General features: G+C 36.4%; 1 protein-coding gene across 1 annotated transcript; it reads right to left on the bottom strand.

Annotated features, from left to right (window-relative positions):
* Nucleotides 1-1,946, bottom strand: LOC146937416 (uncharacterized). Its single transcript, XM_085749421.1, has 2 exons — nt 1,566-1,946; nt 1-1,001 (listed from the first exon to the last, which is right to left on the bottom strand). Exons 1-2 carry the CDS (start codon nt 1,944-1,946, stop codon nt 255-257), a joined length of 1,128 nt encoding a protein of 375 aa, XP_085605547.1. The 3' UTR covers nt 1-254.
* Nucleotides 1,947-22,144: the final 20,198 nt, after the last annotated feature.

Raw genomic sequence — 22,144 nt, 5'->3', positions numbered from 1 at the left:
TTGAAGGTTAATCAGAACAGAAAAAATTTGATCAAACAAATACACAAAGTTGCAAGCAATATCTGGAATCCTGATCACCCACTTAAAACAGCTTCGTTGGAAGAACAATAAGCTGGAAACTTAACATTAAATGCGCCGTGGCTAATATATCATGATTCGCCAAACAAGGTTGAGAAAACTAAAATAATGAAATGGAATACATTAAAGAAAAGGTCATGATAGTTCATAATTACAACTGAAATGACATGCTAAACCTAAGGGGTTTCAAATGAGTGGGGCCCATCAATTGACCACATGTTCATGTTCATATGATGTGTGTTATAGTCAGATGACAGAATTGAAGCAGCAGACTGATCCTCTAGGTCGGCCCATTGTGTACTAACGTCGGCTTCATTTGGCGCCGTGGTTTCAGTTTTCACTTGCAATGAATCAAGTAAAGGTGGAGAAGTTAGAACTGACTGATAAGGCTCAAACGGAGGAGGCTGAATCAACGCAGGCATGCAGCCCCAGCTATATTGTTGAGTCGGTAAATATTGGAGTGAAGGGAGCTCAGAAGGAGAAATATTTGATGTGGCATGAATACCGACCAGAAGGTTATTATATCCTTGATACTTATTAAATGGAGGAGACCACGTAATAGGATATTTAACGCACTGATCAAATGTTGCTGGGACAACATGACTACTGCTACAACCGTACAAATTATTGCATGTTGAATCTGAACGATGTCCAAGCAAGCCACTTCCCCATATATCAAAACATGGTGGTATTATATCTTGGCGGAGTTTGTAATCTTTGAATTCCACGTCAGGTATACTCAAATTTTCTGTTTCATCACTCTGGCTGGCTTCATTTGTGAATGTGTCGGCATTTTCTTGATTCGCATTCAATGGTCGTTTGGATCTTGTCTCTTCAGGGTAGACTGGTAAGTTAGCTCGTGTTCGTTTCTTATATCTTGTGTTCCAAAAGTTCTTTATCTCATTATCTGTACGTCCAGGCAACTGCAAAAAGGAATGAACATAAGGCAGTATCCTAGAAAGTATATGCAAAAATGGTATCGTGGCAGAATACACACACAAGTAATAGGTTACCAGGCGCAATTAAGAAGTAATGTTGAAGAGAAGACGAATATTATTGTTCAAAGTATTTAGTAAAAGAATATTTTCAGACACCAGTCAGAGATAACAACTTTGCTTTCGCAGTTTAATATGCTAGTATAGAAGATTCATTTGAAATTGAAAACTGTATAAAACAAATCAATCTATAAGAATCTAGAATGATTTGATCCTGCAATATCAAGTGCATAACCAGGGACAGTGGACTAGGATTTTCTGATTGAACTAGCTTCAACAACAAAGTATTATGTATGTACTAAATTTTAAAAATATAATCATTACAGCAAGATAATCAACAAAAGCTATGAAATGTGAAGATACTGCAATGGTATTATAATTGCATATTGATAGATTTGCAAGCATCAAGAAAATGAATAAAAATACATGGATAAGCTTCTTGAGTGATTCAACTAAACAATGATATTAATTATCAAAGAAGTTACTACAAACCAGTGCAGCAATTTGAGCCCATTTATTTCCCATCTTAAAGTGTAACTCCAGAATTAGGCGTTCTTCTTCAACAGTAATTGCACCCTTTCTTAGATCTGGTCTCAAATGGTTTGCCCATCGTAGACGACAGCTTTTCCCACAACGAGCAAGTCCTGTAAACTTTTGGACTGCACTCCAATTTCCCTCTCCGTGCTTTTTAACATGAGCTATCAAAATATCATCCTCTGCAGACGTCCATGGACCTTTCTTTAGACTACCTTCTCCTCCTCCTCCTCTTCCTCCAGTGTTACCTCCTTGATCAGCTTCTTCAGCTGATAATGATGACGGACCGCGCATTAGCCTTTTGCGATCATCATCCCCGCTTGAAGCGCTACTACTCATGACTCTCAATATACCTAAAAAATTGGCAAGGTTTGAACATTTTAGCAACATAATTCAGCATACATATCTCTGATTTCTCAAATGTAACCAATAAAACCTTATTTTCATATGCCATTTCCAAAATCAACCATTTACCAGCTCAAATTATAAAATAATTAGAAGTTTGCACACATTCATTATGTAATTTGATCCACTAGTCAAAAGTACCTAAAATATGTTTAGAAATTGTGTTTCCCTACACATAATTCAACTATAGTACAATAGGTACAAAAAAATTAACATGCAAACGCTCATATTTTAGACATGATATTATATGGCATCTGATTTTCATGTTTCTTGTTGAAAAATAATTTTGAGGAACTTTATTTACTATTTCTGAAGATATTTTCAAAGAATCCATAATTGAAATATTCAGAAGTCTTGAATCACTAACCAAACATCACTAACCTGATATTAATAAATTTTGAAAATATAAAGCAGATTTCTGAAACAATTAATAAAACCAAATAGAAAGAAATATTTAATTACCTGAATAAATAAAAAACAATTTTTAGCTGTAAGTGTTTATACTAACAGCATGAATACTTCACAGAAATGCAACAAAAAAAAGATCTAGAATCACCCAAACCCCATTACACCAAAACAAGGAAAAAACTTTGGCCGGTTCTATGTACTGAGATGATTTTTTTTTCAAGAACTTTTTTATTTATTTTGATAATTTTCAAAATTTATTAATTTAAGGTTTGTTCGTTCCACTTTTGTCTCCTCCAAAATTGGAACAAACTGTTGTATTTTTCGATGTTTATTTATTTAAATAAATAGCAATTATCCCCCCCAAAAAAAATAGTAATTATCCATTAAGTGGTAATTACGGGTAAAATTGATATTTTATCTTTGCTCAATTGCAGTAACCGCCCACTATCTTCATTTGAAATATGGATGTCAAATGTCTTCAAAAGCTACATAGATACATTTTTGTATTTTGGAATTGTATGTAAGAGTATCTTCTATAAATCTGTCTTGTTTGCATGGAAGTGGCAAGTTAGTCAAGTCTGGAAGTGGGAAGAATAACAATTTGAGCCCCATCTCCGTATGTTTCATCATCAAATTCATGCAAATTCTAACCCCTTGTTATTTGTTGCTTAAGGACAAGCGATAGTTTAAATTTGGGATTGTGATGATGGAATAATATATGATGTAGCAATGTTTTTAATCATTTTGTATTGTTTTCATTCAATTCGTTATAACTCACTTTTATCTTAAATCATGCAACTTCATAGGTGTTTTGAGTCTTTTTAAAGAGAAATCATGTAATTCGACAAAACAAGACATCAAGTGAAGGATCGAGATATGAAATTGAAGTTCAATGATTCTTAGAAGGTATTTGAAGACAATACAAAGTAAAAAATATTAATTTGAAGTTCTAATGCATTGCAAGACGGACGAACGCGTAAAAAATGGTCGAAAATTGTTGAATTTGCATAGGAGGGGTTGCCTCATGCAACCATGTGCATGAAGCCATGTGCCCCTGCACATGGGACATCAACCATCACTTCACCACGCGCCCTTGTACACCAAATCATGCGCCCCACACATGGACATAGGTGAGAAGTGTTGTTTTCTTGTTTTCCAAGTTGTTTTTTTTTTGGAAAAACCCTATTTTCACTCTCTTAATCTCTTAGTAATCATGTAGTATAAATAGAGACTCTTGCACATTCTTTTATGGATTTAAAAAGCTAGTTGTACAAGGTAAGAGTCAAGCATCATAAGCTTCAAGGAAGAGGGTTTCCATCCTCCTCTTGTTCTCTCTAGGGTATGTTTTTCTATTGATTTGTAATGATGCCGGTTGTCATGAGCAACTAAACCTCTTTGATTAGGGTTCTACGATGAACCTCTTCTTATTTGTTGGATTCTATCAATAATTTTTTATATTTAGTTTATAATCTAAAGTCTGATTTAATTCGTATATGTCTGTTTTTATACCATATTTTAGATGGAGCATATTAGGATTGACAACCCTAATTTCATTGGAGCAATGCAGTAGTGAATTGCTTAGAACAAATATTTTATTTGTAATCTTTTAGAAGTCTCTTGCTTGTGTGCTTGAGCATTAGAAGTCTCTTGGTTGTGTCCTTGAGCAAGTGATTATAGTGAAAATCCCTTGAAAGTGCAACGGAACTAAGCTACTCATGGATTGTAGGAGGAACCAATATAATTGCTTGTGTCCTGTTCTCTCTCTCTCTCTCTCTCTCTCTCTCTCTCTCTCTCTCATTATCTTTGTGTTTGATTTTATCCGCTGCTTTCGGACTCTTCGTCAGACTCTGACCAATGTAAAACACTTAGAAAAAAATCAGAAAAAGAAAACACAATTCAACCCCCCTCGATTTAGACAATGGACAAAAAAAAAAGTATCCCTTACATTCCATCACATTTAATGCCCACGTTAGAGAGCTTATTTATAATTCCTTAAAAAAAATGAACTGTCTAAGAAGTTCCTTCTTGAAACTTCAAATTTAACATCTTACTTAAATTTATCTTAATTAAATTTATCATTTTATTAATATTTTTCAGAGACTAAAATGAAATAGAAACGAACCTAACAAACATTTTGTGCTTCAAATAAATAAATAAAAAATTTAAATATTGATATTGTGGGTGTGGAAAAGTCTAATCTTGTAACACCCATACTAGACGTATCTAGAAAGTCTAGCATGTGTATTAGTATAGTACTGGATACATTAAAAATTTACAACAATACAACTACGAATGAATATATATACAACCAAATGCGTTCGTACATAATAATACAACTCAACTTTCTAAAGTATAATAGATGCATCCTTGAATATCCACATCGTCCTGCAGCGGTACGAACAAACATTTGTCGCATAATCCATTCGGCTACTAGCTTGCTAATCCAACCTGTTTATCTGAAACAAATAAGGATTAGGATGAGACATAATGTCTCAGTGAGTTCCCCTAAATCCTTGGCTATAGGCAACCTCAGGGGAAACCTACGGTCACCACGTGTCTAAAATACAACCTGACGGTTGATTATACGTGCGTGGGGACTTGCATACTTAGACGGTCGTGCATACTAGGGCCGTCATAGTCTTATCTCACTTGTTATAGGCTTCACTTCCTATACGTGTCATGGCGGTCAAGGGGAATCTAAAACCGCAATGCCAAGAATACGCTCTACGTATCGAGGCCTAATTCTAACATAATCATGACAAGGTTCTAAACCGGACGATTAGGGGAAACCTAAGATCGTCATCGGCATATCTTTCTCTATTTGCACTAATGCAAAATACGATGTTTCTAACAATGTATCTTATCTTGCTATCATACTAGTTTTGACGATCTACGTCTATGTTCTACTATTCTTGACGATCTACGTCAAGGCTCTACTAATTCTTGACGATCTATCTCAAGGCTCTATGACATAACATAAATATGTCTAATAAATATGCACAGTCAGATTCATTCATAAGTTAGCGTTTAACAAACAAGCATTATCTGAGTTCATTTTACGGAAAGCCCCGAGTGGAGTAACCCCGAACGCAATCCCTATCTATCTGATGGAAACCTAACTAAGGTATAACCAACGGCACTCCTGCAGTGACGTGCGGGATCCTTACGGCTAACCCCGTTTCTCCTAATGGAAACCCCTTTAACCAACCTAGTGTGGACACAAGAGACACGACCACTACATCTTGCTTACTAAGTGACATGCGGGTTCCTTACGGCTAACCCCGTTTCACCTAATGGAAACCCCTTGAGCCAACCTAGTGTGGACACAAGAGACATGGCACCTTTAATTTAAAAGTCTTGGTCTATATATATGCATGAGTGTTAAATCTATAAATGCTATCTCTTTTACCTCGGATGCCTATACGATCCGACTAGAGGTAAACTATATGCTTGCTTGACTTGCTATGTGAAGAGATGTCTAATCAATTCACGTCTGGCCACACTCGTATGACACTCTAGTTTCTATACGAAGAGAATTCTCTATATCACTTCACATCTAATCAAGCATACTACTCATGCCTAGCATTCTATTCTTTACTAACTATTCTAGTTCTTGACAAGCTATGTCAAGGCTCTACTTTCATCCCATGCCTAGTTCTTTGCTACCCAAGTAATTCGGCTAATCTCTCTTGAATCACTCTTGCCATTCATGTTAAGATTGCCATGATTTTCATTTCAAGAATCGTTTGATGTTATGTGCATTGCCTAGATGTTGCTTTGGGGTTATAAAGTTATAAAACGATGAAAGAAAGGCTATGGAATGCACCACCGACCCTAGGATGGACCAACAAGCCAAAGCATGTTGGCCAGGACCAGTGAGCTGCGCTAATAGCTCAGCTGGGGCGTGGCTCATCCTGAAGAATTTCGCTATTAGCGTAGATTTCGCTAATAGTGTAGTTCTTCGGGTCTGTGGTACCAAATTTCCAATTTTTACCCAAAACTCATTCTAATGGTTCCTGCAATGCACCAAAACATCCAGCAACATATATATACCTTATAATACGTCTTTCATGGCAATATTAACATGTACAAGACTAGATCAAGGCTAGGGTACTAAAAATCATTTTTCTCTAAACTTAACTAAAATCATGATTTGCTTGCAATTAAACACATAATCCTGATGGTGGGTTCTATCTAAGAACTCACCTAACATATTCCTTGTGATTCCTCAAGTTCCAAGCTTTCCCAAGTTCAAACCCTAAGCCAAGAATCCTTGCTCAATCCTTTCTCTTTGTTGTTTCTTGTGCTTGAAGCTTCTATGATTCTTGTTTGGTTACCAATTGCATGATTTGGAAAGCCTTGGATGGATTGGAGAGGGAAGGAAGGGCGCATATCTAGAGAGAAGGAGGAGAGAATTCTTTACCCAAAAACCTAGAGAGAGAAGGAAGATGGAAAATGTGATATTTTGGTGCCAAAATCCAATAAATATCCTTTTTCGTGCAATTACCAGAATACCCTTGCCTCAGGCATGTTAAATCCGACATTGATGCTTAACTTGTATTAAGTTGACATCACATAATAAATATTTCCGTCAACTTACTTTTCATAAACTTTCTTCCTCTGGCACGCTTGACTGATAATATTCCGATACTGATAAGCGGGATATTACACTCTACCCCCTTAAAAAAATTTCATCCTCGAAATTTAGAAATCATCTACAATCATCGCAACTATAATCTGCCTCCTTTGGTTTTTGTTATACAATATCTGATCAAACTCACTCCGAAGAGTTTCGAACCATACTTTCCTTATCAATACATGTAATTCTTCCTCTTTCTTATTCTGCATATGATTGAATATGGTTTCTTCAATCTTACTGTCTTTATCAAAATCACAGAACTGTCTGAGAACATAGTGATTAAAACTAACTTTTGTTATATGAGGATTGCTTGTCTCAGATCTATTCCTTCTCTGCTTAGCATGAACTCTGCATCTAAGTAACTTTTCTCTATCTGAATCACTCAGGATTTGCCTTTAAACTGGAGTTCTACTGATATCCAGGTTTGCCCTGCAGTGCTTACTTGTATCTAACACATCTTATCACGCATACATCTTATCACGCATACATAATCTTTCTTGCCGCACCTTGCGACTTTTGCCTCTTACTTTGTTACTCATCTTGATGATTCAGCAAATCTATTATCTCTTTTCGGAGTCTTAAGAAACCTTTCTATCTCTCACAGTCTCCTTGCACCCGAATCCAGGGGTAACTTGTCTAACTTGGTATGAAGAAGCGAAACCATATACACCGATTCACCTGAAAATCTATTAACCAATCTTGAGGTTTGCACGCTCTTAAAACTTTCTACTAAGTCCATTTACACTTGCATTGGACATTCTAAGTACAAATCTGTGCATCCCGTAGGACATTAGTATCACATGAACATCGTCGTTTCCTCATAAAACCTTATCTTCTATAGTTTGCACACATTCTAATACGGCTTCTTGTTAGTTAATAACGATACTCATTCTAGCATTCTGTTTCTAAAATTTCTAAACTCTGGTACATAGGTTCTTGGAACGAATAGATACATGACTAGAAAAATATCATTTTAAAACTGAGTCTATACTAGTACTGCAGAACCACAGGACGAGTCTCTATATCTGAAAAAGGTTTTTACGACTCTCCTTCACACTTGCCTCTAGCGAGTTGGTCCTGAAGTCTGTACGTCTTAAGTGAGATTACTCGCTTTCGACGTATCTCATCAGTTTTAACAATGTGAAATTTCATGTTTTTAAAATAAACATCGTTCCCAAGTTCCTCAATACCAATCTTAACTCTAAAAATTATAAAATCATGGCTTGACACCATTCTAGAAAGTACTGTTATCACCTAACAAGTATGGTATAAAATAATGCGTGCTTCTCCGTGCATAACTCATGAATCGTATTCTTTTATCACATCACAAATTCTTTCTGACTGACCAAAAGCTCTTCTGCGCATTCGACATCACCAAATAGGCAACCCAATTAATTCATCTGTGTAACTCTAGTGTTTCTCATCTTACTTGAGTGAAGATACTTTCTTTAAACTTTTACCTTTATCAATACTGGCTGCATAAGCATCTATACTTACTTAACATAACGAGAACTCCCTGCTCGTTTCATAATACTTCTCACTAAAGCTGCATTTCTATCCTGAACTTCCTTCACGAAGATTCTTACTACCAATTTCCATGTTCCATGGCTACTGTTAACAACTTTACTGATTAACTTCCGTTGCGCTACTCTGATTCTCACCGATTGGTTTCAACCAATACTCTGATCCGTTGAGACGAGTGAACTTTATTCTTCTTCTATCCCTACATTAATATCTGCTTGAACTCTACTCGATACTTCTATGTTGCATGCTACTGTGCAACCTCGCTCTACTCCTTGCTGGTAAGATTGAATCTTAGGGAAACTTACCTCTGGACATATCAATGTCATACTTACTCTTATTCCCGAGCAACTTAACTCAAGGAGCACATCTTTGCTATTACATACCTACTATTCCATGAATCGCTCTTACATCTTCCCATGGTAGACTCATCTTTCACTAGGACATACTTCCTTATGCATATAGCATTGTATCTTCACATCTCGCATACTATGTTTTGCTTAATCATTCCTATGCATGCTCGTTTATTTTCTTTAAAAGAAAACTTCATAAATTAACACACGGGTCATTGACGTTGATGATTTTTCTACTAAATAAAAACATATACTGAATCTAGGCTCCAGTTGTTACTCTAAATTCACAGGACGAGTTGACAACACATACATGCCATCATATCTTAGTCCTAGTGAGTTTAGCCCAACTATATGAGTCGCAACAAACCGGTACCTACAAAATTTTCATTTTAATTCCCAAAATAGCAACTCCAATCACCCATATGCATTTATCTTTCTAAAATCATGTAAACTTTGTGATTCAACATCATAACGAGCCTTAGCAAGTCAATCAAGCAAAACATAGATTCGAGGGGTACTCATAACTTCGCGAAATCCAACATCCTTGGGATTTCGTATGACTCTGCACCACTTTAACTCCTTACTTTATGCCTTCACATCTGTGACTTCCATTCTAGATACTGGTGCCTCTAAACTCTTGGTCTAAACTCATTCTTATCTCTTGTCACATTAACTTCCAAAGTCACGTTAAACCGAATCGATTTTCGTTGATGATTGCCCATGCCTCTTTCCCTTTTGAAAACTTTAAGATATGATATGCATTCGTCACTCGATATCAAGAAAATTTTCGTAACATAAAAGATGGTGAAGAAAACTCTCCAATAGTCACTGCATTCCCTAGAGACGAACTGAAATTTTTCGGGAAAACCGAAAATTTCGCTCCAGGTTCGCTGTTGTCGAGTTTCTTCAGCTCAATTTTTTTTCAAAAACATTCTTTGCATAAATTTTTATTTCTCAGGTAAATCAATGCACATCAGTCATTCCCAACATCTAAAATATCCTACTACATATGCATGGCAAGCATCAACCTAATTCGATACAATTCTCGGCACTTTAGAAATTAATGCCTCATTCCTGATAACATAAAACTTTCACTGAATCCTTTTCTACTACGAGTAGCTTGCTTCTTTGCGTTGCCGCTTAACGTAACTTCGCGAACACTAGAACCTTGTTCACTTTTAACATTCAAGTCCATAACCTCAATAACATAACGCTAATCCTGAGAGTCTACTAATTCCGCCAACGTACGTCGACTGCTCTCTATCTTGTAGCCTTGTGCTTAGTTTCTGGAATACAATTCCGTTCTAACTATGACTCTTACTGAAGCTTCAGGTCCTGCTAAGATATTTCCATATTCTTCACTTACGGGTATACGAAGTTTCATTAACAACTTACGCAACACTTTCGGAACGACCCTTCTCAACATTGTCTTACATTCCCGGAGGATTCATACTTCTTACTTGCTTAGTTCAACGGCCACCTACTGGCACGATCAACTTCTTACTAATACTCATTCCAAGTTCTTACTTCTGAGTTCACACTTTCTGGTGCATCTTCATCACATACTTCGTTCCTCCAGGGTCCTATTCAGCTCTCAGGCATCCATTCTAATCGTCGAATGCTAAATTGAGTTGATTAGGCTCAACTAACAACAACAACTAGAACATTTACCCGGAACCCAATGGTCCCACTACCTTTGTTGTAACTTAATGACCCAAGGCACGATCTGAATCGACCTGCTCTGATACCAAATGTAACACCCATACTAGACGTATCTAGAAAGTCTAGCATGTGTATTAGTTTAGTACTAGATACATTAAAAATTTACAACAATACAACTACGAATGAATATATATACAACCAAATGCGTTCGTACATAATAATACAACTCAACTTTCTAAAGTATAATAGATGCATCCTTGAATATTGTAACACCCCGTTTTCCCAACATAAAAATTTCATATTAAATCAGAGTATTTAAATCATAAACGGAATGTCACATACTACTTTAACGTCATAAAATAGATATTAATAAATATCCTTCCAGGTTCAACATCATAAAAGTCTGGAAATACGCAGCGGAAATAGTTCGACATGAATAAAGTCTTGGCACGCAGGCCTTATCAGAAAATCTCATAATTTGGTTCAATACTTATTCATAAAAAGTTCATAAAAGACACGTAAGGAATAGATATGAAAGTAAGTCTCATCCCGTTACGTATCAGAGCACCTAGACACAAGTGAGGAGTCCACTCACGAACACTTCTAGTCTTTATTACCCTTACCTTAATTTTGCAGAAATCGCAGCTCTCTCTTCTTCTCTTCTTCTCTTGGCTTTTCTCCTCTTTTCTCCAAAACTTGAACGTACGTTGTCAACTATTCTCTCAACCTAGCTTCCTCTATTTATAACCTTTCTATTCTAACCCCCAATTCTACTTACACTAATAATTCTCATATTCTAATAAATAATATAATAATGCCACATAATAAAATACTAACACCTCATATATATAAATAAATCACATAAATAGATTCTAACTTAATAAAAATAATTAAATAAAAGGAGGGCGTTACAAATATCCACATCGTCCTGCAGCGGTACGAACAAACACTTGTCGCATCATCCATTCGGCTACTAGCTTGCTAATCCAACCTGTTTATCTGAAACAAATAAGGATTGGGATGAGACATAATGTCTCAGTGAGTTCCCCTAAATTCTAGGCTATAGGCAACCTCAGGGGAAACCTACGGTCACCACGTGTCTAAAATACAACCTGACGGTTGATTATACGTGCGTGGGGACTTGCATACTTAGACGGTCGTGCATACTAGGGCCGTCATAGTCTTATCTCACTTGTTATAGGCTTCACTTCCTATACGTGTCATGGCGGTCAAGGGGAATCTAAAACTGCAATGTCAAGAATATGCTCTACGTATCGAGGCCTAATTCTAACATAATCATGACACGATTCTAAACCGGACGATTAGGGGAAACCTAAGATCGTCATCGGCATATCTTTCTCTATTTGCTCTAATGTAAAATACGATGTTTCTAACAACATATCTTATCTTGCTATCATACTAGTTTTGACGATCTACGTCTATGTTCTACTATTCTTGACGATCTACGTCAAGGCTCTACTAATTCTTGACGATCTACGTCAAGGCTCTATGACATAACATAAATATGTCTAATAAATATGCACAGTCAGATTCATTCATAAGTTAGCGTTTAACAAACAAGCATTATCTGAGTTCACTTTACGAAAAGCCCCGAGTGGAGTAACCCCGAGCGCAATCCATATCTATCCGATGGAAACCTATCTAAGGTATAACCAACGGCACTCCTGCAGTGACGTGCGGGATCCTTACGGCTAACCCCGTTTCTCCTAATGGAAACCCCTTGAACCAACCTAGTGTGGACACAAGAGACACGACCACTACATCTTGCTTACTAAGTGACATGCGGGTTCCTTACGGCTAACCCCGTTTCACCTAATGGAAACCCCTTGAGCCAACCTAGTGTGGACACAAGAGACATGGCACATTTAATTTAAAAGTCTTGGTCTATATATATGCATGAGTGTTAAATCTATAAATGTTATCTCTTTTACCTCGGATGCCTATACGATCCGACTAGAGGTAAACTATATGCTTGCTTGACTTGCTATGTGAAGAGATGTCTAATCAATTCACGTCTGGCCACACTCGTATGGCACTCTAGTTTCTATACGAAGAGAATGCTCTATATCACTTCACATCTAATCAAGCATACTACTCATGCCTAGCATTCTATTCTTTACTAACTATTCTAGTTCTTGACAAGCTATGTCAAGGCTCTACTTTCATCCCATGCCTAGTTCTTTGCTACCCAAGTAATTCGGCTAATCTCTCTTGAATCACTCTTGTCATTCATGTTAAGATTGCCATGATTTTCATTTCAAGAATCGTTTGATGTTATGTGCATTGCCTATATGTTGCTTTGGGGTTATAAAGTTATAAAACGATGAAAGAAAGGCTATGGAATGCACCACCGACCCTAGGATGGACCAACAAGCCAAAGCATGTTGGCCAGGACCAGTGAGTTGCGCTAATAGCTCAGCTGGGGCGTGGCTCATCCTGAAGAATTTCGCTATTAGCGTAGATTTCGCTAATAGCGTAGTTCTTCGGGTCTGTGGTACCAAATTTCCAATTTTTACCCAAAACTCATTCTAATGGTTCCTGCAATGCACCAAAACATCCAGCAACATATATATACCTTATAATACGTCTTTCATGGCAATATTAACATGTACAAGACTAGATCAAGGCTAGGGTACTAAAAATCATTTTTCTCTAAACTTAACTAAAATCATGATTTGCTTGCAATTAAACACATAATCCTGATGGTGGGTTCTATCTAAGAACTCACTTAACATATTCCTTGTGATTCCTCAAGTTCCAAGCTTTCCCAAGTTCAAACCCTAAGCCAAGAATCCTTGCTCAATCCTTTCTCTTTGTTGTTTCTTGTCCTTGAAGCTTCTATGATTCTTGTTTGGTTACCAATTGCATGATTTGGAAAGCCTTGGATGGATTGGAGATGGAAGGAGGGGCGCATATCTAGAGAGAAGGAGGAGAGAATTCTTTACCCAAAAACCTAGAGAGAGAAGGAAGATGGAAAATGTGATATTTTGGTGCCAAAATCCAATAAATATCCTTTTTCGTGCAATTACCAGAATACCCTTGCCTCAGGCGTGTTAAGTCCGACACTGATGCTTAACTTGTATTAAGTTGACATCACATAATAAATATTTCTGTCAACTTACTTTTCATAAACTTTCTTCCTCTGGCATGCTTGACTGATAATATTCCGATACTGATAAGCGGGATATTACAAATCTAATATGTCCTCGTGAGCTTAACTCAGTTAGTATGGACAACGCATAATATATGCACGGTCCGGGGTTCGAACCCCGGCCACCACAAAAAAAAAATCTAATCTAATGTGAAGACAATTGCTCATTTATCCATGAAGTGAAGTGAACAAAAGTTAATCATTTCAGTCATCAATCAAAATGATTTGTTTCTCTTTTATTATTGAGTTGTGTTATTCAAACAATCATTTTAATGACAACTTATGGGACAACCATAATTTACAAAGAAAATGAGGTATGAACACAAAAACGAAAACAATAGAGAGAGAAAGTAAAAACATAATGTGAGTATGAGAGAAAAAGTTGTTAAAAAATTGTTGTACAAATATCATTTATCTTTATTATTGCTCTCTCAAAGATAAATTATAGGATGTTTTGGGCATTTCACACGTTTTAAGAAATTTAATTAATTTTTTATGAGAAAGAGATATAAGGAGTTGGTTTAGAATTTCCCTTACTAGTCCTCGTGAGCGTAGCTCAGTTGGTAGGGACAATGCATAATATATGAAAGGTCTGAGGTTCAAACCCGGCTACCACCAAAAAAAGAAAGAACTGTCCTTACTAAATGGTATGGCAAAGATAATTTAGTAAGGACAGTATGGTATGGCAAAGATAAATTAAAGAATTGACAAAAGATAGAGTAAAAAATAATTAAGGATATACAGGGCCGTTCATATAAAATTGAAGACTCGGCTCTTGTAATAAAAATAAGCCACTAGTAAAATAAACACACAATTTTTTTTTAAGAACACTCTTTTATATAGATTGAAAATAACATTTGTAAACATTAAAAATCATCATCATTGTAAGTAAAACAAAAATAAATATATATTTTAATCAATAACATGAAAATACAACTTCAAACAAATATTTTTTATCAACCTTTAAACAAGTAAAAACGAGTTATCAAATTGAAGGCCCGACTGAAGTACGTAATTAAAAGGGTTAAATATGTTTTTGGTCCCTATAAAATGGCGACCTTCTAAGTTTAGTCCTTACTTAATTTTAATAGTTTTTTTAATCCCTACAAAAAAAAAATTACTTATAATTTTAGTCCCTGCTAAAATAAATTTTGTTTAATTATCCTTAAACTCTTAAATTTTTTAACGATTCTTTTTATACAAGTTTAGAACACTATGAAAGGTTCATTTACTAAAATCTATAATTTTTTAACATGAAATAAATTAAATATGAATTTTTTAAAACGACAAAAGTTTCAGATATAAGTAACAAAAATATGGACGTAGAAATCAAATTTTTGCGAGATTTTTTTCGGAGGACCTTTTAATAACGTTTTTAACACGCCTGTAAAAAAATTGTTGAAAAACTTAAGAGTTTAAGCATAAATTAAACAAATTTGGATTGAGTAAGGACTAATATTGAGTACAAATTTTTTTTGTAGGGATTAAAAATGCTATTAAAATTAAGAATAACATTCTTAACACGCCTGTAAAAAATTGTTGAAAAACTTAAGAGTTTAAGCATAAATTAAACAAATTTGGATTGAGTAAGGACTAATATTGAGTACAAATTTTTTTTGTAGGGATTAAAAATGCTATTAAAATTAAGTAAGGACTAAACTTAAAAGGTCGCAATTTTGTAGGGACCAAAAACATAATTAACCCTAATTAAAATTATCTTGAGAAAGTAAATACTATATATATATATATATATATATATATATATATATATATATATATTGGTATTTTAAAATTAAATAACATAAATGTCTATAACCTAGTGTTAAAGTGTGACGTATACCAATGTTCATAAAAAATTAAACTTGAGAGCTCAATAGGTGACCTTCAGCTTGCAAAAACTCGGTTTAAATGATTTTTTTTAACATCGCAAGTATACATTCCAATATTTTGCGTCTCATAAAAAAAAATTGACGCCTTCATAAATTGAAGGCCCAGCTTCATAGGATTGTTTGCATCCCGTCAAGGATGTCTCTGATGGGAAAATTATACCCTATACCGAGACACATGTACTTTCACCCCTACACATTTTCATAAATTCCAATTTTACTTTTTTTTCCCTTTCTATTTAACTTTTTACACATTAATTTTTCACTTCCACTTTCACCCTTTTTTCTTAGCAGCATATTATTTGTTGTTGTTCAAACACGCACAGTGCACATAGCTTCATTTTTGTGGAAGTTCAAACGAAGGGGTGCACAAATAGTGAAAGCCCCACAATCCAATAACACACCTTGCTGACAAAACACCTGAAGGCTTATACCGGAACACTTTGCACGCGTTTTTCGAATATCTACCGGAACGCTTTCCGGATTCCTAACCCACTACTAACCCAGAAAATCTTGAAAACCCTAGCAAACCTCAATCAATGATTCAGGTAAACAATTGAGAGAACAAACAAAGGAAAGAACACAGAAACGATGAAGAGAACTTATGGAATCATAAGAAGAAGTAGAAGAATTTTTTTTCAAGAAAAATGGTTGAACGCATGTAACGTGTATGTGGGGGTAAAAAGTGAAAGAGTAATTGTGTTTTGTTTTATTTTATATAAAAGGTAAATTGAGTAGTTTGTGTCAAATGTTGAGGTGAAGGTATAAATATAGACTATTACTTTTCCCACCCTCTTAAGTTCTTGCGCGCCTTATATATTTACAAAAAAGCCATTCGGATTTCATAATCCGGAACTCCCTTTTACCAGAATTTCAACACTGCTTTGCTTTATTTTATATTGTTTAGATGCCAAATTCATAAAATAAATGCAAATATAAACAAAAATAAAGGAACAAAAATACTTCACATAAAATCTCATTTTATTAATATAATTGATACATTTACAATAAAGTTGAAACTTAAAGCTTATTACATATAATATTCAAACACCTAAAGCTAATTTATTAGAAACCTAAAACTAAATCTGCAACCCAAGAAGATGGAGAGGGGGAAGGGAGGGGGAAGGAGAAAGAGATGTTGGGGGGAGGGGGAGGCTACTGGGGTAAGGTTTGTTTTCAGGGCGAAAGAGACCATGATGGTCAACCTTGGACCCAAACAAACCAACCTTGCACCCAGACAGACCAACATGACACTCAGATAAACTGTGCTTCTTTGCAACGTGTTGCCTTCCCCGTTGACCGTTCATATAATCCCTGAGTTTCTAAAGTAGCCTCTTTTTATGAAAGACCAACGATGGAATCTGTCATACCCCAATTTTTGACCTAAGGTCCCACTGACACATGTCTTTTGACTAGGAATATTCCTTGTTTTTTTTTTCAAACCTTCTCTCACTTTTTTTAATTTTTATTATTATTTATTAGTCTTTTTTTAGTTTCCATCTTTTAATAATTTATTTTTATTTAGTCTTTATGGGATGTATGAATTAGCCAGGATGCGTAAATGATGAAAAAGACGAGTGTTGCCATGTATGAATTGGCCAGGATGCGTAAATGATGATATGGGAAATATGTAAGGTTCAGAAGGTACCTTTCGTGACTCAAGTAAAGAATCAAAGCATGTTATCAAGAAAGGAGATGCAACTCTTGAGCTTTATGCAATGAGCTTTATGCCCTTGTATGCAATACTTGTTGAATGAAACGATACTTGTTAAGACATGTCGAGTAATGATTTTATAACTTTTAAAAGTTAAGGTTGGTATTAAGGAACTTGGGAACGATGCTTATTTTAAACATGAAACTTTTCATTGTCAAAACTGAGGAGGTATGTCGCAAGCAAGTTTACATAGGACGAGCAGTAAAATCTTTTTCAAAATTCAAAGACTCGTCTTGTGGTTATAAAGTACCCTTACTGACTCAGTTTCGAAATGATAATTTTATTTAGCTAAGTGTTTATCCGTTCCAAGAACTCGTATACCAAAGTTTAAGAAAAAAAATTCTTCAAGAAAGATTTTAAAAACACGTATCGTTATCATTTAACAAGAAGTGGCACTTGAAAGTATGCACATGTTATGGAAACGAGAATGTTCGTATGAAGCCCATATCCTACAGGATACACGGGAATGTGTTAAGAATGTTTGATGTATGTGCAAGTAGATTGCTAGAAAGTTTTAAGAGCATGTGAACCACGATGTTGGTGATTAATTGTCAGATGAATGATATTGTTGATTTCACACCTTCATGTCAAGTTATATGAGTTACCCCATAGTTTGGGTGCAATAAGATGCAATTAGATTGCAATGAAATCGGAAGATTTCCTAAGGCATTGAAAAGAGATAATAGATTTATGGAATGATTTATATGAGTAATGCAAGTAAGAGGCGTGTGTCTCAAGACTCAGTGAGAAAACCGAGGTATGAATTATATGTTTACCCGATAAAATTATGTATGCATGAAAAGATGTTTTAAAGTTACAAGTAAGCACTGTAGGGCAAACCTGGTTTCCGGTAGGACTCCAGTTAAAAGGCAAATCCTGAATGTTCATGTTTATGATAAGACATCTTTATGAATGGTTTATGTTAAGCGAGTAAGATATGAGTCCGAGACAATAAGTCTATGTGTAACAAGATAAGTTCCAAATCATGATATACTAAGGTAACTCTAAGTTTGAGTGATACTAAGGTCAAGAAGGTTATGTTCAGTTATGTGTGGGTTAAGAAACAAGATGAGGACATGATGCGACAAACCCTTTGAATATGAATGAATGGAAAATGTTTGGTTCAGATCATAGATGGTAAGTTTTTACCATGATGATTGGTAGTCGATCTCTAAATTTCGAGGACGAAATTTTTTTTAAGGGGGGTAGAATGTAATATCCCGCCTGTCAGTATCGGTATATTACCCGTTGACCGTGTCAGATGAATTTAATTCATGAAAAGTAAGTTAATGGAAATATTTTATGAGATGTCAGCTTTTTACGGGAAAAGTATCAGAGTTGTTTTAAACACGCTGGAGGCAAGGGCAATTTGGTAATTTCACGAAAAAGGGATATTTAAGCAAGTTGGGGCCAAAATATCTCATTTTCCCTTTGTGTTTCTCTCTCTAGGTTTTGGCATAAGCTTTCTCTTCCTTCTCTCTTCTTCCATCGATTTCTTTTCTCTCTTCCCACCTCACAAATTTATCAAATCTTCTTCCCTCAAGGCAAGGCTTTGATCTATGTTTCTCCAAGATCATAGAGATGTATGCAAGCTAGAGTTTTGTTGGAATCTCTCCTTTCCTCTAATCCCTCACGCTACTCTATCTTTCTCTCTTCACCAATCTTTCATGACACTCCATCCTCACATGAAGTGATTGGAAAACTAGGGTTTGATGTATGGTGAAGATGGATTCTAAATTGGTACAAGGAATGGTCTCTACATGATCAAGGTAATAATATTAAGTTTGATGTTAAGGTTTGATTATGTGTTTTGAGGGTGATGTTAGGAGTATGGTTTGGAGCTTGATAAGGAGTCTTGGTTTGCAAGAATAGGATGACAAGTCTGAATGGTATGGGTTAAGAGTGCAAGAGAATCAAGTTAGGGTTTTGATGCTTGGAGCTTGTAAAATTAGCAAGATTATGTTAAGGTGAGTTCCATAGCTAGTTTTTCCTACCCTTTGGGATTATGATTATGCCATGTATGTTTAGTATGAATAACATGAAATTCTAGGGTTTATGTATTAGTCTAGTTGCCCCTTTTTATGTCATGCATGCTATACATGTTAATACTTGCCATATGCATGTTTTATAAGTTTCCAATGATCAAATATGTTCCAAAACACATAGAGACACTTGGTTTGAGGTTTTTGGGTCAAAAATACCATTTTTAAGTGTTCTGGACTGTCCTAACTCGCCACGACGAGCTATTACTCGCCACGGCGAGCTAGAACTCTTAAAGGGGGGTCCTGCTCGCCCCCAACTCGCCACGGCGAGCTACCACTCGCCTCCCCAGTGGAATCACTCGCCTAGGCGAGTAAGACAGTGAGAAATCTCACTGTTTTGCTTGCTTCAGGCAGGCATGGGGATTCGCGATGCGGTTTTCTCCGTGGTGTCTTTTTACGAATGTAAACCCCTCAAACCAAGGTCCTAAATGATGATCAAAGAAAGCATGATTCTTATGATGTGAAGCAAGTATTAAGCATGTTAGTAAGGCATGGCATACGAGAGAAATCATGTCAAGAGACGGGTAACAAGTTAGCAAGACTCCTAGAATGCTAAGACGCGAAGTATGAACTCTTCGCATATGTTTAAGAGTGTTTAGCAAGCATGATAAGTTGTGGGTTGATTAGTTAATCACTCCACCATGTTTAGGAATTTACAAGCATGAACAAGTATAAGATTACCGCTAATCGGATCGACTCAAGGGTCCGAGGTATTAAGCAAGCAAGTATGAATATGTTTATGTATACGTACGACAAGACTATGACTTATTAAGTAGGTGGCATGTCTCTTGCTATCCACATCAGGGGGATACAAGAGGTTCTCGATCTAAGGGGAACGATTCAAGCCGTAAGGGACCCGCATGTCACTGAAATTAACAAGATGTAGGTGCTCGTGTCTCTTGTTATCCACGCCAGGGGGATACGGGAGGTTCTCGACCTAAGGGGAACGGTTCAAGCCGCAAGGGACTCGCACGACACCGAGGGAGTCCGATGTACGTACATCGGTCATGTATGGGATTGTACTCGGGGTTACTCCACCCGGGACTTTCCGTAAAATGAATCAAGATAATAATTGTTTGTTCAACGCTAACCTAATGAATGAACTTAGATACGTTTATGTACGATATGAATATGATTATGTTTCTCATGATTATGATTATGATATGTTCACGATCAAGCAAGAATGAATCCATGCACGTTTATGTTTAAGAACAAGAGCATTAGATGCTATATGACAATTATAAGGCGTGGAATAGAGCAAGTAAAGAACATGATACCGACGACGATCTTAGGTTTCTCCTAATCGTCCGGTTTAGAGTCGTGTCATGATTATGTTATGTTAGGGCCTCGATACATAGAGTGTATTCTTGTCAACGCGGTTCTAGGTTCCCCTCAACCGCCATGACACGTATAGGAAGTGAAACCTATAACAAGTTAAGATATGATTATGACGGCTCTAGTATGCACTACCGTCTAAGTATGCAAGTCCCCATACACGTATAATCAACCGTCAGGTTGTAATGTAGACACGTGGTGACCGTAGGTTTCCCTTGAGGTTGTCTATAGCCTAGGATTTAGGGGAACTCACTGAGACATTATGTCTCATCCCAATCCTTATTTGTTTCAGATAAGCCGGATGAGTATGCATGTTCGTAGCTGGATGGATATTACTTCAAGGGTTCGTTCGTACCGCTGCAGGACATTATGGATTTCAAGAATGTATTTTTATGTATGGATGAGTTGTATCGTATTATGATTTATACGAACGTGACTTGATGTAAATATTATTCACTCAGTAAAATTTTATGTTGTATATTTTTAATGTATCCAGTATCAATTTAACGCACATGCTAGGCTTTCTAGATACGTCTAGTATGGGTGTTACACTGACGATATCCTGACCTCAAATCAATCTTGCTGAACACTTCTGCACCAACCAACTGATCCATCAAATCATCAATCCTCGGAAGCGGATACCGATTCTTGATTGTCACCTTGTTCAACTGCCGATAATCCACACACAACCTCATGCTTCCATCCTTCTTCTTAACTAGCAACACTAGAGCACCCCACGGAGAAACGCTTGGCCTGATAAACTGCTTCTCAAGCAACTCTTCCAACTGCTTCTTTAACTCACTCAACTCTAATGCAGACATCCGATACGGCGCAATCGAAATAGGACTCGTTCCAGGTACCAAATCAATTGCAAACTCAACTTCCCTCTCCGGCGGTAACTCGGTAATGTCATCTGGAAAAACTTCTGGAAACTCTTGCACTACCTGCAATTCACCAACTACTTTCTCACTACTTTCCTTCAAGGAAGCAAACATCATGAACACACTAGCTTCACCATCCAAAGACTTCTTCACTTGCTCCGCAGTCAAGAACTTCCCACCTTCCTCAGCTACCGGCTTAGAAAACGTCACACTCTTGGTCAAACAATTAATGTTAACACCAAAAGTCAACATCCAATCCATGCCAAAAATCACGTCCATATGCTTCAACGGAAGACACATAAGATCCAACTCAAAATCAACAAGAACCTTAACACAAACCACAACCAACTGAGCCTCCGCAGCCAAAGATACCTTCCCTTGCCAGACCCAACAAACCTGAAGCAACCTGCTACTCCCCCACTAAGCTCAAGCGCACCTAAAAGAACGGAACAACACAACAAGTACCGACAGTACTTCCGTACATGTCGCATACAACAGGAAATTCAACGGGTTTTGGTC

The sequence above is a fragment of the Medicago sativa genome, chromosome 3 (assembly GCF_051527215.1).
Source record: "Medicago sativa cultivar Bolivia chromosome 3, Bolivia_mono, whole genome shotgun sequence".
Taxonomy (NCBI): Eukaryota; Viridiplantae; Streptophyta; class Magnoliopsida; order Fabales; family Fabaceae; genus Medicago; species Medicago sativa.
Note: the sequence above shows the minus strand (reverse complement) of the source record. Positions and strands in the feature narration are given on the sequence as shown.